Below are 19,167 nucleotides of genomic sequence, written 5' to 3' on the forward strand. Positions count from 1 at the left end.
TGGGACTGGGTGGGACAGACACTGTCCTTTCCCCCTCTGGGACTGGGTGGGACAGACACTGTCCTTTCCCCCTCTGGGACTGGGTGGGACAGTGGGTCAGGCACTGTCCTTTCCCCTTCTGGGACTGGGCGGGACAGTGGGTCAGGCACTGTCCTTTCCCCCTCTGGCACTGGGTGGGACAGTGGGTCAGACACTGTCCTTTCCCCCTCTGGGACTGGATGGGACAGTGGGTCAGGCACTGTCCTTTCCCCCTCTGGGACTGGGCGGGACAGTGGGTCAGGCACTGTCCTTTCCCCCTCTGGCACTGGGTGGGACAGTGGGTCAGACACTGTCCTTTCCCCCTCTGGGACTGGGTGGGACAGTGGGTCAGACACTGTCCTTTCCCCCTCTGGGACTGGGTGGGACAGTGGGTCAGACACTGTCCTTTCCCCCTCTGGGACTGGGTGGGACAGTGGGTCAGACACTGTCCTTTCCCCCTCTTGGACTGGGTGAGACAGTGGGTCAGACACTGTCCTTTCCCCCTCTGGGACTGGGCGGGACAGTGGGTCAGACACTGTCCTTTTCCCCTCTGGGACTGGGTGGGACAGTGGGTCAGACACTGTCCTTTCCCCCTCTGGGACTGGGTGGGTCAGACACTGTCCTTTCCCCCTCTGGGACTGGGCGGGACAGGGAATCAGACACTGTCCTTTCCCCCTCTGGGACTGGGCGGGACAGTGGGTCAGACACTGTCCTTTCCCCCTCTGGGACTGGGTGGGACAGCAAGCGGTCACCCAGTCTGTGTATAGTCTCTCCAATGTAGAGTAGGCCGCATTGTGAGCAGCAAATGCAATAAACCACATTGAAGGAGGTGCACGTGAAGCGCTGCCTCACTTGAAAAGAGTGTTTCGGGCTTGAGATGGTGACCAGGTATTGCACCTTCTGTAGTTGCATTGGAAGGTGCGTTGGGAAGAGGATGAGGTGTTGGAGGTGATGGAGGAATGTAGGAAACTACAAGTCCTAGCTTTGGTTTCCGAGAGAGTGTTACCTCATACTTTCCCAGCAGACAGGCTGTCCTGGTGTGAGAGATACCGCGTATAAATAGAGTTGTCACGAGATGGGAACTGAAGCACAGTCACTGCGCTGCTCTTGACTAACAGCTTTGATTTTCCTTCGAAGGAGCAGCAGCCATCGCCCAGGCTGTGAGACCGCACAAGGCCTCAGGTCCGAGGGTTCAAGGGTCGTGCTCCATCTCACAAGATCCTCCCGCGGGGATGGATGGGGACTGCAACTTCCAGTATTCCACCATGCTGTTGCACGCATTCCCAGAGGATGAAATGCGGGGAGCCGTCCTGGAGGAGGGCGATGCTTCGTATCAGGTTGGCCTGGGTCTGGACGTGAACATGGACGAGGTGAGTTGACTGTGAGAACTGGATTGTGGGACTGAGAGGACAGATCGAGCCTGGAGACCCCAACACACCTTAACGCACAAAGCAGGCCATTGGGTTCCTGGTGCGTCTGCCGTCCCCCTGACAGAGCTCTTCACTCACTCCCACTCAATGTCCATCCTCACTCTCCACCCGCCCTCACACCCTCCACCCTCCCTCACACCCTCCACCCTCCCTCACACACTCCACCCTCCCTCGCACCCTCCACCCTCCCTCGCACCCTCCACCCTCCCTCGCACTCTCCACCCTCCCTCGCACCCTCCACCCTCCCTCGCACCCTCCACCCTCCCTCGCACCCTCCCTCGCACCCTCCGCCCTCCCTCGCACCCTCCTCCCTCCCTCGCACACTCCACTCTCCCTCGCACCCTCCACCCTCCCTCGCACCCTCCACCCTCCCTCGCACTCTCGACCCTCCCTCGCACCCTCCACCCTCCCTCGCACCCTCCACCCTCCCTCGCACCCTCCCTCGCACCCTCCGCCCTCCCTCGCACCCTCCGCCCTCCCTCGCACCCTCCACCCTCCCTCACACTCTCCGCCCTCCCTCGCACCCTCCGCCCTCCCTCACACCCTCCACCCTCCCTCACACCCTCCACCCTCCCTCGCACCCTCCACCCTCCCTCGCACCCTCCACCCTCCCTCGCACTCTCCACCCTCCCTCGCACCCTCCACCCTCCCTCACACCCTCCACCCTCCCTCACACACTCCACCCTCCCTCGCACCCTCCACCCTCCCTCGCACCCTCCACCCTCCCTCGCACCCTCCCTCGCACCCTCCGCCCTCCCTCGCACCCTCCACCCTCCCTCGCACCCTCCCTCGCACCCTCCGCCCTCCCTCGCACCCTCCTCCCTCCCTCGCACACTCCACTCTCCCTCGCACCCTCCACCCTCCCTCGCACCCTCCACCCTCCCTCGCACTCTCGACCCTCCCTCGCACCCTCCACCCTCCCTCGCACCCTCCACCCTCCCTCGCACCCTCCCTCGCACCCTCCGCCCTCCCTCGCACCCTCCGCCCTCCCTCGCACCCTCCACTCTCCCTCGCACCCTCCACCCTCCCTCGCACCCTCCACCCTCCCTCGCACTCTCGACCCTCCCTCGCACCCTCCACCCTCCCTCGCACACTCCACCCTCCCTCGCACTCTCCACCCTCCCTCGCACTCTCCACCCTCCCTCGCACTCTCCACCCTCCCTCGCACTCTCCACCCTCCCTCGCACTCTCCACCCTCCCTCACAATCTCCGCCCTCCCTCACACGCTCCGCCCTCCCTCGCACTCTCCGCCCTCCCTCGCACTCTCCGCCCTCCCTCGCACCCTCCGCCCTCCCTCGCACCCTCCGCCCTCCCTCGCACCCTCCGCCCTCCCTCGCACCCTCCGCCCTCCCTCGCACCCTCCGCCCTCCCTCGCACCCTCCGCCCTCCCTCGCACCCTCCGCCCTCCCTCACACCCTCCGCCCTCCCTCGCACCCTCCGCCCTCCCTCGCACTCTCCGCCCTCCCTCGCACCCTCCGCCCTCCCTCGCATCCTCCGCCCTGCCTCGCACCCTCCGTCCTCCCTCGCACTCTCCACCCTCCCTCGCACCCTCCGCCCTCCCTCGCACACTCCACCCTCCCTCCACCCTCCCTCACACCCTTCACCCTCCCTCACACCCTCCACCCTCCCTCACACCCTCCACCCTCCTTCACACCCTCCCTCTCGCACCCTCCGCCCTCCCGCTCGCACCCTCCGCCCTCCCGCTCGCACCCTCCGCCCTCCCTCGCACCCTCCGACCTCCCTCGCACCCTCCCTCGCACCCTCCCTCACACTCTCCCCCACACTCTCCCTCACACTCTCCACTCTCCCTCACACTCCCCACTCTCCCTCACACTCCCCACTCTCCCTCACACCCTCCACCCTCCCTCACACTCTCCGCCCTCCTTCACACCCTCCCTCTCGCACCCTCCGCCCTCCCGCTCGCACCCTCCGCCCTCCCGATCGCGCCCTCCCTCGCACCCTCCACCCTCCCTCGCACCCTCCACCCTCCCTCGCACTCCCCACCCTCCCTCGCACTCTCCACCCTCCCTCGCACTCTCCACCCTCCCTCGCACTCTCCACCCTCCCTCGCACTCTCCACCCTCCCTCGCACTCTCCACCCTCCCTCACAAGCTCCACCCTCCCTCACACTCTCCGCCCTCCCTCGCACTCTCCGCCCTCCCTCGCACTCTCCGCCCTCCCTCGCACCCTCCGCCCTCCCTCGCACCCTCCGCCCTCCCTCGCACCCTCCGCCCTCCCTCGCACCCTCCGCCCTCCCTCGCACCCTCCGCCCTCCCTCGCACCCTCCGCCCTCCCTCGCACTCTCCGCCCTCCCTCGCACCCTCCACCCTCCCTCGCACCCTCCGCCCTCCCTCGCACCCTCCGCCCTCCCTCGCACCCTCCGCCCTCCCTCGCACCCTCCGCCCTCCCTCGCATCCTCCGCCCTGCCTCGCACCCTCCGTCCTCCCTCGCACCCTCCGTCCTCCCTCGCACTCTCCACCCTCCCTCGCACCCTCCGCCCTCCCTCGCACACTCCACCCTCCCTCCACCCTCCCTCACACCCTTCACCCTCCCTCACACCCTCCACCCTCCCTCACACCCTCCACGCTCCTTCACACCCTCCCTCTCGCACCCTCCGCCCTCCCGCTCGCACCCTCCGCCCTCCCGCCCGCACCCTCCGCCCTCCCTCGCACCCTCCGCCCTCCCTCGCACCCTCCCTCGCACCCTCCCTCACACTCTCCCCCACACTCTCCCTCACACTCTCCACTCTCCCTCACACTCCCCACTCTCCCTCACACTCCCCACTCCCCCTCACACCCTCCACCCTCCCTCACACTCTCCGCCCTCCTTCACACCCTCCCTGTCGCACCCTCCGCCCTCCCGCTCGCACCCTTCGCCCTCCCGCTCGCGCCCTCCCTCGCACCCTCCACCCTCCCTCGCACCCTCCGCCCTCCCTCGCACCCTCCGCCCTCCCTCGCACCCTCCGCCCTCCCTCGCACCCTCCGCCCTCCCTCGCACCCTCCGCCCTCCCTCGCACCCTCCGCCCTCCCTCGCACCCTCCGCCCTCCCTCGCACCCTCCGCCCTCCCTCGTACCCTCCGCCCTCCCTCTCACCCTCCGTCCTCCCTCGCACCCTCTCCTCGCACCCTCCCTCACACTCTCCCCCACACTCTCCCTCACACTCTCCCTCACACTCTCCCTCACACTCTCCCTCACACTCTCCACCCTCCCTCACACTCTCCACTCTCTCTCACACTCTCCACTCTCCCTCACACTCTCCACTCTCCCTCACACTCTCCACTCTCCCTCACACTCTCCACCCTCCCTCACACTCTCCACTCTCCCTCACTCTCTCCACAATTGCCACCCTCACTCTCCTCACTCTCCACCCTCACTCCACCCTCACACTCTCGCCATCACCCTCACACCCTCCACCCTCCCTCACACCCTCCACCCTCACTCTCTCCACCCTCCAAAGATGTGCGGGTTAGGTGGATTGGCCATGATAAATTGCCCTAAGTGTCCTAAATTGCCCTTAGTGTTGGGTGGGGTTACTGGGTTATGGGGATAGGGTGGAGATGTTGACCTTGGGTAGGGTGCTCTTTCCAAGAGCTGGTGCAGACTCGATGGGCCGAATGGCCTCCTTCTGCACTGTAAATTCTTTGATATCTATGATATCTCACTCTCCACCCTCCCTCACTCTCTCCACCCTCACTCTCTCCACAATTGCCATCCTCACTCTCCACCTCTTCTTTTTCCTTTCGAGAAGATTTGGTATTTTTAGTGAAGTTTGAATTCCGAGTGATAAATGTTTCCGGATGCTGGTTTACTTTTCTCTCTCTCTCCCATTTCCAGGGCCTGCGACTTGACCTCAGCACCAAGGCTGCGGTATGTGCGGGCTGTGGAGAATCCATCTATGATCGTTATGTGCTCTTTGCGGTGGATCGACCTTGGCACGCTCGCTGCCTAAAGTGTTGTGTGTGCGATCTGGCCTTGGGCTCCGAGCTCACTTGTTTCTCGAAAGATGGCGACATTTACTGCAAGGATGATTACTACAGGTAACGCACATCCCTTTTCAGAGAATGGCGAAGGGGAAGGCCATCCCATTCTCTCTTAACATCGCCCTACTCTGTCGCCCAATCGCACACAGCAGGTGACGCCCGACCCTTAACTTTGAACTGAACCCTACCTCATAAATCGGCAATGTTAAACCAGAAACATCAACCACGAAACCACAACAATAAACTGCAATAAAAACTCCAACCCCAAGTGTGAATCCACAACCCCAACCAAAACACCAACACTAACCTCAACTCTACCGCAAATCCCAAACATTCAATTCAACTCTACCCCAAATCCCCAACACTCAACTCAACTCTACCCCAAATCCCCAATACTGAACTCAACTCTACACAACAACACCAACATTCATCTCAACTCTACCCCAAATCCCCAACATTCAACACAACTCTACACCAAATCCACAACATTCAACAGAACTCTAACCCCAAATCCCCAACATTCAACTCAACTCTAACCCCAAAACCCCAACATTCAACTCAACTCGAACCCCAAATCCCCAAGACTCAACTCAACTCTACCCCAAATCCCCAACATTCAACTCAACTCTAACCCCAAATCCCCAACATTCAACTCAACTCTAACCCAAATCCCCAACATTCAACTCAACTCTACCCCAAATCTCCAACATTCAACTCAACTCTACCCCAAATCCCCAATACTGAACTCAACTCTAGACAAAAACACCAACATTCAACTCAACTCTACCCCAGATCCCCAAAATTCAACTCAACTCTACCCCAAATCCCCAACATTCACACAACTCTAACCCCAAATCCCCAACATTCAACACAACTCTAACCCAAATCCCCAACATTCAACTCAACTCTAACCCCAAATCCCCAACATTCAACTCAACTCTAACCCAAATCTCCAACATTCAACTCAACTCTAACCCAAATCCCCAACATTCAAGTCAACTCTAACCCAAATCCCCAACATTCAACTCAACTCTACCCCAAATTCCACACATTCAACTCAACTCTACCCGAAATTCCCAACATTCAACTCAACTCTCCCCCAAATCCCCAATACTGAACTCAACTCTACACAAAAACACCAACATTCAACTCAACTCTACCCCAGATCCCCAACATTCAACTCAACTCTACCCCAAATCCCCAACATTCAACACAACTCTAACCCAAATCCCCAACATTCAACTCAACTCTAACCCCATATCCCCAACATTCAACTCAACTCTAACCCAAATCCCCAACATTCAACTCAACTCTAACCCGAAATCCCCAAGATTCAACTCAACTCTAACCCAAATCCCCAACATTCAACTCAACTCTACACCAAATCCCCGACATTCAACTCAACTCTAACCCAAATCCCCAACATTCAACTCAACTCTACACCAAATCCCCAATACTGAACTCAACTCTAGACAAAAACACCAACATTCAACTCAACTCTACCCCAGATCCCCAACATTCAACTCAACTCTAACCCCAAATCCCCAACATTCAACTCAACTCAAACCCAAATACCCAACATTCAACTCAACTCTAACCCAAATCCCCAACATTCAACTCAACTCTAACCCAAATCCCCAACATTCAACTCAATTCTACCGCAAATTCCACACATTCAACTCAACTCTGCCCCAAATCCCCAACATTCAACTCAACTCTAACCCAAATCCCCAATATTCAACTCAACTCTAACCCCAAATCCCCAACATTCAACTCAACTCTAACCCAAATCCCCAACATTCAACTCAACTCTAACCCCAAATCCCCAAGATTCAACTCAACTCTAACCCAAATCCCCAACATTCAACTAAACTCTACCCCAAATCCCCGACATTCAACTCAACTCTAACCCAAATCCCCAACATTCAACTCAACTCTACCCCAAATCCCCAACATTCAACTCAACTCTACCCCAAATCCCCAATACTGAACTCAACTCTAGACAAAAACACCAACATTCAACTCAAATCTACCCCAGATCCCCAACATTCAACTCAACTCTACCCCAAATCCCCAACATTCACACAACTCTAACCCCAAATCCCCAACATTCAACACAACTCTAACCCAAATCCCCAACATTCAACTCAACTCTAACCCCAAATCCCCAACATTCAACTCAACTCTAACCCAAATACCCAACATTCAACTCAACTCTAACCCAAATCCCCAACATTCAACTCAACTCTAACCCAAATCCCCAACATTCAATTCAACTCTACCGCAAATTCCGCACATTCAACTCAACTCTACCCCAAATCCCCAACATTCAACTCAACTCTAACCCAAATCCCCAACATTCAACTCAACTCTAACCCAAATTCCCAACATTCAACTCAACTCTACCACAAATCCCTAACATTCAACTCAACTCTACCCCAAATCCCCAACATTCAACTCAACTCTACACCAAATCCCCAACATTCAACTCAACTCTACCCCAAATCCCTCACATTCAACTCAACTCTACCCCAAATCCCCAACATTCAACTCAACTCTACCCCAAATCCCCAACATTCAACTCAACTCGACCCCAAATCCCCAATACTCAACTCAACTCTACCCCAAATCCCCAACATTCAACTCAACTCTACCCCAAATCCCCAACATTCAACTCAACTCTACCCGAAATTCCCAACATTCAACTCAACTCTCCCCCAAATCCCCAATACTGAACTCAACTCTACACAAAAACACCAACATTCAACTCAACTCTACCCCAAATCCCCAATACTGAACTCAACTCTACACAAAAACACCAACATTCAACTCAACTCTACCCCAGATCCCCAACATTCAACTCAACTCTACCCGAAATCCCCAACATTCAACTCAACTCTAACCCCATATCCCCAACATTCAACTCAACTCTAACCCAAATCCCCAACATTCAACTCAACTCTAACCCCAAATCCCCAAGATTCAACTCAACTCTAACCCAAATCCCCAACATTCAACTCAACTCTACCCCAAATCCCCAACATTCAACTGAACTCTACCCCAAATCCCCAACATTCAACTCAACTCTAACCCCAAATCCCCAACATTCAACTCAACTCTAACCCAAATCCCCAACATTCAACTCAACTCTACCCCAAATCCCCAACATTCAACTCAACTCTAACCCCAAATCCCCAACATTCAACTCAACTCTAACCGAAATCCCCAACATTCAACTCAACTCTAACCCCAAATCCCCAACATTCAACTCAACTCTAACCCAAATCCCCAACATTCAACTCAACTCTACCCCAAATCCCTAACATTCAACTCAACTCTACCCCAAATCCCCAACATTCAACACAACTCTACACCAAATCCCCAACATTCAACTCAACTCTACCCCAAATCCCTAACATTCAACTCAACTCTACCCCAAATCCCCAACATTCAACTCAACCCTACCCGAAATTCCCAACATTCAACTCAACTCTCCCCAAATCACCAATACTGAACTCAACTCTACACAAAAACACCAACATTCAACTCAACTCTACACCAAATCCCTAACACTAGACTCAACTCTACCCCAAATCCCCAATACTGAACTCAACTCTACACAAAAACACCAACATTCAACTCAACTCTACCCCAAATCCCCAACACTAGACTCAACTCTACCCCAATTCCCCAATACTGAACTCACCTCTACTCAAAAACACCAACATTCAACTCAACTCTGCCCCAAATCCCCAACATTCAACTCAACTCTACCCCAAATCCCCAACATTCAACTCAACTCTACACCAAATCCCCAACATTCAACTCAACCCCAAATCCCTAACATTCAACTCAACTCTACCCCAAATCCCCAACATTCAACTCAACTCTACCCCAAATCCCTAACATTCAACTCAACTCTAACACCAAATCCCCACCATTCAACTCAACTCTATCCCAAATACCCAACATTCAACTCAGCTCTACCCCGAATCCCCAACATTCATCTCAACTCTAACCCCAAATCCTCAACATTCAACTCAACTCTAACCCAAATCCCCAACATTCAACTCAACTCTACCCCAAATCCCCAACATTCAACACAACTCTACACCAAATCCCCAACATTCAACTCAACTCTACCCCAAATCCCTAACATTCAACTCAACTCTACCCCAAATCCCCAAAATTCAACTCAACTCTACACCAAATCCCCAACATTCAACTCAACTCTACCCGAAATTCCCAACATTCAACTCAACTCTCCCCAAATCACCAATACTGAACTCAACTCTACACAAAACCACCAACATTCAACTCAACTCTACACCAAATCCCTAACACTAGACTCAACTCTACCCCAAATCCCCAACACTGAACTCAACTCTACACAAAAACACCAACATTCAACTCAACTCTACCCCAAATCCCGAACACTAGACTCAACTCTACCCCAATTCCCCAATACTGAACTCAACTCTACACAAAAACACCAACATTCAACTCAACTCTGCCCCAAATCCCCAACATTCAACTCAGCTCTACCCCGAATCCCCAACATTCATCTCAACTCTAACCCCAAATCCCCAACATTCAACACAACTCTACCCCAAATCCCTAACATTCAACTCAACTCTACCCCAAGTCCCCAACATTCAACCCAACTCTACCCCAAATCCCCAACTTTCAACTCAACCTACCCCAAATACCCATCATTCAACTCAACTCTACCCCAAATCCCCAACATTCAACACAACCTATCCCAAATACCCATCATTCAACGCAACTCTACACCAAATCCCCAACATTCAACAAAATCTACCCCAAATCCCCAACATTCAACTCAACTCTACCCCAAATCCCCAACATTCAACTCAACTCGACCCCAAATCCCCAATACTCAACTCAACTCTACCCCAAATCCCCAACATTCAACTCAACTCTACCCCAAATCCCCAACATTCAACTCAACTCTACCCGAAATTCCCAACATTCAACTCAACTCTCCCCCAAATCCCCAATACTGAACTCAACTCTACACAAAAACACCAACATTCAACTCAACTCTACCCAAATCCCCAATACTGAACTCAACTCTACACAAAAACACCAACATTCAACTCAACTCTACCCCAGATCCCCAACATTCAACTCAACTCTACCCCAAATCCCCAACATTCAACTCAACTCTAACCCCATATCCCCAACATTCAACTCAACTCGAACCCAAATCCCCAACATTCAACTCAACTCTAACCCCAAATCCCCAAGATTCAACTCAACTCTAACCCAAATCCCCAACATTCAACTCAACTCTACCCCAAATCCCCAACGTTCAACTGAACTCTACCCCAAATCCCCAACATTCAACTCAACTCTAACCCCAAATCCCCAACATTCAACTCAACTCTAACCCAAATCCCCAACATTCAACTCAACTCTACCCCAAATCCCCAACATTCAACTCAACTCTAACCCCAAATCCCCAACATTCAACTCAACTCTAACCGAAATCCCCAACATTCAACTCAACTCTACCCCAAATCCCCAACATTCAACTCAACTCTAACCCAAATCCCCAACATTCAACTCAACTCTACCCCAAATCCCTAACATTCAACTCAACTCTACCCCAAATCCCCAACATTCAACACAACTCTACACCAAATCCCCAACATTCAACTCAACTCTACCCCAAATCCCTAACATTCAACTCAACTCTACCCCAAATCCCCAACATTCAACTCAACCCTACCCGAAATTCCCAACATTCAACTCAACTCTCCCCAAATCACCAATACTGAACTCAACTCTACACAAAAACACCAACATTCAACTCAACTCTACACCAAATCCCTAACACTAGACTCAACTCTACCCCAAATCCCCAATACTGAACTCAACTCTACACAAAAACACCAACATTCATCTCAACTCTACCCCAAATCCCCAACACTAGACTCAACTCTACCCCAATTCCCCAATACTGAACTCAACTCTACACAAAAACACCAACATTCATCTCAACTCTACCCCAAATCCCCAACACTAGACTCAACTCTACCCCAAATCCCCAACATTCAACTCAACTCTACACCAAATCCCCAACATTCAACTCAACCCCAAATCCCTAACATTCAACTCAACTCTACCCCAAATCCCCAACATTCAACTCAACTCTACCCCAAATCCCTAACATTCAACTCAACTCTAACACCAAATCCCCACCATTCAACTCAACTCTATCCCAAATACCCAACATTCAACTCAGCTCTACCCCGAATCCCCAACATTCATCTCAACTCTAACCCCAAATCCCCAACATTCAACTCAACTCTAACCCAAATCCCCAACATTCAACTCAACTCTACCCCAAATCCCCAACATTCAACACAACTCTACACCAAATCCCCAACATTCAACTCAACTCTACCCCAAATCCCTAACATTCAACTCAACTCTACCCCAAATCCCCAACATTCAACTCAACTCTACACCAAATCCCCAACATTCAACTCAACTCTACCCGAAATTCCCAACATTCAACTCAACTCTCCCCAAATCACCAATACTGAACTCAACTCTACACAAAAACACCAACATTCAACTCAACTCTACACCAAATCCCTAACACTAGACTCAACTCTACCCCAAATCCCCAACACTGAACTCAACTCTACACAAAAACACCAACATTCAACTCAACTCTACCCCAAATCCCGAACACTAGACTCAACTCTACCCCAATTCCCCAATACTGAACTCAACTCTACACAAAAACACCAACATTCAACTCAACTCTGCCCCAAATCCCCAACATTCAACTCAGCTCTACCCCGAATCCCCAACATTCATCTCATCTCTAACACCAAATCCCCAACATTCAACACAACTCTACCCCAAATCCCTAACATTCAACTCAACTCTACCCCAAGTCCCCAACATTCAACCCAACTCTACCCCAAATCCCCAACTTTCAACTCAACCTACCCCAAATACCCATCATTCAACTCAACTCTACCCCAAATCCCCAACATTCAACACAACCTATCCCAAATACCCATCATTCAACGCAACTCTACACCAAATCCCCAACATTCAACAAAATCTACCCCAAATCCCCAACATTCAACTCAACTCTACCCCAAATCCCCAACATTCAACTCAACTCGACCCCAAATCCCCAATACTCAACTCAACTCTACCCCAAATCCCCAACATTCAACTCAACTCTACCCCAAATCCCCAACATTCAACTCAACTCTACCCGAAATTCCCAACATTCAACTCAACTCTCCCCCAAATCCCCAATACTGAACTCAACTCTACACAAAAACACCAACATTCAACTCAACTCTACCCAAATCCCCAATACTGAACTCAACTCTACACAAAAACACCAACATTCAACTCAACTCTACCCCAGATCCCCAACATTCAACTCAACTCTACCCCAAATCCCCAACATTCAACTCAACTCTAACCCCATATCCCCAACATTCAACTCAACTCGAACCCAAATCCCCAACATTCAACTCAACTCTAACCCCAAATCCCCAAGATTCAACTCAACTCTAACCCAAATCCCCAACATTCAACTCAACTCTACCCCAAATCCCCAACGTTCAACTGAACTCTACCCCAAATCCCCAACATTCAACTCAACTCTAACCCCAAATCCCCAACATTCAACTCAACTCTAACCCAAATCCCCAACATTCAACTCAACTCTACCCCAAATCCCCAACATTCAACTCAACTCTAACCCCAAATCCCCAACATTCAACTCAACTCTAACCGAAATCCCCAACATTCAACTCAACTCTACCCCAAATCCCCAACATTCAACTCAACTCTAACCCAAATCCCCAACATTCAACTCAACTCTACCCCAAATCCCTAACATTCAACTCAACTCTACCCCAAATCCCCAACATTCAACACAACTCTACACCAAATCCCCAACATTCAACTCAACTCTACCCCAAATCCCTAACATTCAACTCAACTCTACCCCAAATCCCCAACATTCAACTCAACCCTACCCGAAATTCCCAACATTCAACTCAACTCTCCCCAAATCACCAATACTGAACTCAACTCTACACAAAAACACCAACATTCAACTCAACTCTACACCAAATCCCTAACACTAGACTCAACTCTACCCCAAATCCCCAATACTGAACTCAACTCTACACAAAAACACCAACATTCATCTCAACTCTACCCCAAATCCCCAACACTAGACTCAACTCTACCCCAATTCCCCAATACTGAACTCAACTCTACACAAAAACACCAACATTCATCTCAACTCTACCCCAAATCCCCAACACTAGACTCAACTCTACCCCAAATCCCCAACATTCAACTCAACTCTACACCAAATCCCCAACATTCAACTCAACCCCAAATCCCTAACATTCAACTCAACTCTACCCCAAATCCCCAACATTCAACTCAACTCTACCCCAAATCCCTAACATTCAACTCAACTCTAACACCAAATCCCCACCATTCAACTCAACTCTATCCCAAATACCCAACATTCAACTCAGCTCTACCCCGAATCCCCAACATTCATCTCAACTCTAACCCCAAATCCCCAACATTCAACTCAACTCTAACCCAAATCCCCAACATTCAACTCAACTCTACCCCAAATCCCCAACATTCAACACAACTCTACACCAAATCCCCAACATTCAACTCAACTCTACCCCAAATCCCTAACATTCAACTCAACTCTACCCCAAATCCCCAACATTCAACTCAACTCTACACCAAATCCCCAACATTCAACTCAACTCTACCCGAAATTCCCAACATTCAACTCAACTCTCCCCAAATCACCAATACTGAACTCAACTCTACACAAAAACACCAACATTCAACTCAACTCTACACCAAATCCCTAACACTAGACTCAACTCTACCCCAAATCCCCAACACTGAACTCAACTCTACACAAAAACACCAACATTCAACTCAACTCTACCCCAAATCCCGAACACTAGACTCAACTCTACCCCAATTCCCCAATACTGAACTCAACTCTACACAAAAACACCAACATTCAACTCAACTCTGCCCCAAATCCCCAACATTCAACTCAGCTCTACCCCGAATCCCCAACATTCATCTCATCTCTAACACCAAATCCCCAACATTCAACACAACTCTACCCCAAATCCCTAACATTCAACTCAACTCTACCCCAAGTCCCCAACATTCAACCCAACTCTACCCCAAATCCCCAACTTTCAACTCAACCTACCCCAAATACCCATCATTCAACTCAACTCTACCCCAAATCCCCAACATTCAACACAACCTATCCCAAATACCCATCATTCAACGCAACTCTACACCAAATCCCCAACATTCAACAAAATCTACCCCAAATCCCCAACATTAAACTCAACGCAACCCCAAATACCCAACATTCATCACAACTCTATCCCAAATACCCAACATTTAACTCAACTCTACCACAAATCCCCAACATTCAACTCAACTCTATCCCAAATACCCATCCTTCAACTCAACTCTACCCCAAATCCCCAACATTCAACTCAACTCTACCCCAAATCCCCAACATTCGTCTCAACTCTCCCCCAAACCCCAACACATCTCAACTCTACCCTAAATCCCCAACTTTCAACTCAACTCTACCGCAAATTCCACACATTCAACTCAACTCTTCCCCAAATTCCCAATACTAAACTCAACTCTACCCCAAATCCCCAACAGTCAACTGGGCTCTCACCCAAATCCCCAAAATCAACTCAACTCTACCCCAAATCCCCAACATTAAACTCAACTCTACCCCAAATCCCCAAAATTCATCTCAACTCTACCCCAAATCCCCAAAATCAACTCAATTCTAACCTCAAAGCCCCAACATTTAAATCAACTCTACCCCAAATCCCCAACATTCAACTCCTCTACCCCAAATCCCCAAAGTCAACTCGACTCTACCCCAAATCCACAACATTCATCTCAACTCTACCCCAAATCCCCAAAATCAACTCAATTCTAACCCCAAAGCCCCAACATTCAAATCAACTCTACCCCAAACCCCAACATTCAACTCATCTCTAACCCCAAATCCCCAACATTCAAATCAACTGTACCCCAAATCCCCAACATTCAATTCAACTATACCCCAAATCCCCAACATTCAACTCAACTCTAACCCAAATCCCCAACATTCATCTCAACTCTAACCCCAAATTACCAACATACAACACAACTCTAACCCAAATCCCCAACACTAAACTCAACTCTACCCCAAATCCCCAATATTCAACTCAACTCTACCCCAAATCCGCAATACTAAACTCAACTCTAACCCAAATCCCCAACATTCAACTCAACTCTACCCCAAAACCCCAATACTAAACTCAACTCTACCCCAAATCCCCAACATTCAACTCAACTCTAATCCCAAATCCCCAACATTGAACTCAACTCTACCCCAGATTCCACACATTCAACTCAACTCTAACCCCAAATCCCCAACATTCAACTCAACTCTAGCCCAAATCCCCAACATTCAATTCAACTATACCCCAAATCCCCAACATTCAATTCAACTATACCCCAAATCCCCAACATTCAACTCAACTCTAACCCAAATCCCCAACATTCATCTCAACTCTAACCCCAAATCCCCAACATACAACACAACTCTAACCCAAATCCCCAACACTAAACTCAACTCTACCCCAAATCCCCAACATTCAACTCAACTCTACCCCAAATCCCCAATACTAAACTCAACTCTACCCCAAATCCCCAACATTCAACTCAACCCTAATCCCAAATCCCCAACATTGAACTCAACCCTACCCCAGATTCCACACATTCAACTCAACTCTAACCCCAAATCCCCAACATTCAACTCAACTCTACCCCAAATCCCCAACATTCAACACAACTCTAACCCAAATCCCCAACATTCATCTCAACTCTACCCCAAATTCCCAACATTCAACTCAACTCTCCCCCAAATCCCCAACATTCAACTCAACTCTACCCCAAATCCCCAACATTCAACTCAACTCTACCCCAAATCCCCAACATTAGACTCAACTCTCCCCCAAATCCCCAACATTCATCTCAACCCTAACCCCAAATCCCCAACATTCAACTCAACTCTACCCCAAATCCCCAACACTAGACTCAACTCTCCCCCAAATCCCCAACATTCATCTCAACCCTAACCCCAAATCCCCAACATTCAACTCAACTCTACCCCAAATCCCCAACACTAAACCCAACTCAACCCCAAATCCCCAACATTCAACTTAACTCTAACCGAAATCCCCAACATTCATCTCAACTCTAACCCCAAATCCCCAACATATAACACAACTCTAACCCAAATCCCCAACACTAAACTCAACTCTACCCCAAATCCCCAACATTCAACTCAACTCTACCCCAAATCCCCAATACTAAACTCAACTCTACCCCAAATCCCCAACATTCAACTCAACTCTAATCCCAAATCCCCAACATTGAACTCAACCCTACCCCAGATTCCACACATTCAACTCAACTCTAACCCCAAATCCCCAACATTCAACTCAACTCTACCCCAAATCCCCAACATTCAACACAACTCTAACCCAAATCCCCAACATTCATCTCAACTCTACCCCAAATTCCCAACATTCAACTCAACTCTCCCCCAAATCCCCACATTCAACTCAACTCTACCCCAAATCCCCAACATTCAACTCAACTCTACCCCAAATCCCCAACACTAGACTCAACTCTCCCCCAAATCCCCAACATTCATCTCAACCCTAACCCCAAATCCCCAACATTCAACTCAACTCTACCCCAAATCCCCAACACTAGACTCAACTCTACCCCAAATCCCCAACATTCAACTCAACTCTCCCCCAAATCCCCACATTCAACTCAACTCTACCCCAAATCCCCAACATTCAACTCAACTCTACCCCAAATCCCCAACACTAGACTCAACTCTCCCCCAAATCCCCAACATTCATCTCAACCCTAACCCCAAATCCCCAACATTCAACTCAACTCTACCCCAAATCCCCAACACTAGACTCAACTCTCCCCCAAATCCCCAACATTCATCTCAACCCTAACCCCAAATCCCCAACATTCAACTCAACTCTACCCCAAATCCCCAACACTAAACCCAACTCAACCCCAAATCCCCAACATTCAACTCAACTCTACCCCAAATCCCCAACATTCAACACAACTCTACCCCAAATCCCTAACATTCAACTCAACTCTAACACCAAATCCCTAACATTCAACTCAACTCGAACACCAAATCCCCAACATTCAACTCAACTCCAACCCCAAATCCCCAACATTCAACTCAACTCTACTCCAAATCCCCAACAATCAACTCAACTCTACCCCAAATCCCCAACATTCATCTAATCTCTAACCTCAAATCCCCAACATTCAACTCCACTCAACCCCAAATCCCCAACACTAGAAACTGAACCCGAAATCCCCAACATTCAACTCAACTCTACTACAAATCCCCAACATTCAACTCAACTCTAACCCAAATCACAAACATTCAACTCAGCTCTAACCTCAAATCCCCAATGTTCAACTCAACTCTTCCCCAAATCCCCAACATTCAACTCAACTCCAACCCCAAATCCCCAACACTAAACTCAACTCTACTCCAAATCCCCAACAATCAACTCAACTCTACCCCAAATCCCCAACATTCATCTAATCTCTAACCTCAAATCCCCAACATTCAACTCCACTCAACCCCAAATCCCCAACACTAGAAACTGGACCCGAAATCCCCAACATTCAACTCAACTCTACTACAAATCCCCAACATTCAACTCAACTCTAACCCAAATTCCCAACATTCTACTCAACTCTAACCCCAAATCCCCAACATTCTACTCAATTCTAACCCCAAATCCCCAACATTCAACTCAACTCGACCCCAAATCCCCAACATTCACACAACTCTAACCCAAATCCCCAACATTCAACTCAACTCTCCCCCAAATCCCCAAAATTCAACTCAACTCTACCCCAAATCCCCAACACTAAACCCAACTCAACCCCAAATCCCCAACATTCAACTCAACTCTACCCCAATTCCCTAACATTGAACTCAACTCTACCCCAAATCCCCAACATTCAACTCAACTCTAACCCCAAATCCCCAACATTCAATTCAACTCTACCCCAAATCCCTGACATTCAACTCAACTCTAACACCAAATCCCCACCATTCAACTCAACTCTAACCCAAATCCCCAACATTCAACTCAGCTCTAACCCAAATCCCCAACATTCTACTCAACTCTAACCCCAAATCCCCAACATTCTACTCAATTCTAACCCGAAATCCCCAACAATCAACTCTATTCTACCCCAAATCACCAACACTAAACTCAACGCTACCCCAAATCCCCAACATATCTCAACTCTACCCTAAATCCCCAAAATTCTCCTCAACTCTAACACCAAATCCCCAACTTTAAACTCAACTCTACCGCAAATTCCACACATTCAACTCAACTCTACCCCAAATTCCCAATACTAAACTCAACTCTACCCCAAATCCCAAACAGTCAACTGAACTCTCACCCAAATCCCCAAAATCAACTCAACTCTACCCCAAATCCCCAACATTCAACTCAACTCTACCCCAAACCCCCACCATTCATCTCAACTCTACCCCAAATCCCCAACATCAAC

The 19,167-nt window shown here is 49.8% G+C and overlaps 1 protein-coding gene across 1 annotated transcript in view; it reads left to right on the plus strand.

Moving 5' to 3' along the window:
* Positions 1 to 1,250: 1,250 nt before the first annotated feature.
* LOC140389153 (LIM/homeobox protein Lhx9-like) overlaps positions 1,251 to 19,167 on the plus strand; it is a 61,455-nt gene continuing 43,538 nt past the window's right edge. The window contains exons 1-2 of the mRNA XM_072473312.1: positions 1,251 to 1,388; positions 5,282 to 5,484. Of these exons, the coding sequence (XP_072329413.1) occupies positions 1,251 to 1,388; positions 5,282 to 5,484 (341 nt within the window). The remainder of the gene's footprint in view (positions 1,389 to 5,281; positions 5,485 to 19,167) is intronic.

Source organism: Scyliorhinus torazame, chromosome 14, assembly GCF_047496885.1.
Source record: "Scyliorhinus torazame isolate Kashiwa2021f chromosome 14, sScyTor2.1, whole genome shotgun sequence".
Classification (NCBI taxonomy): Eukaryota; Metazoa; Chordata; class Chondrichthyes; order Carcharhiniformes; family Scyliorhinidae; genus Scyliorhinus; species Scyliorhinus torazame.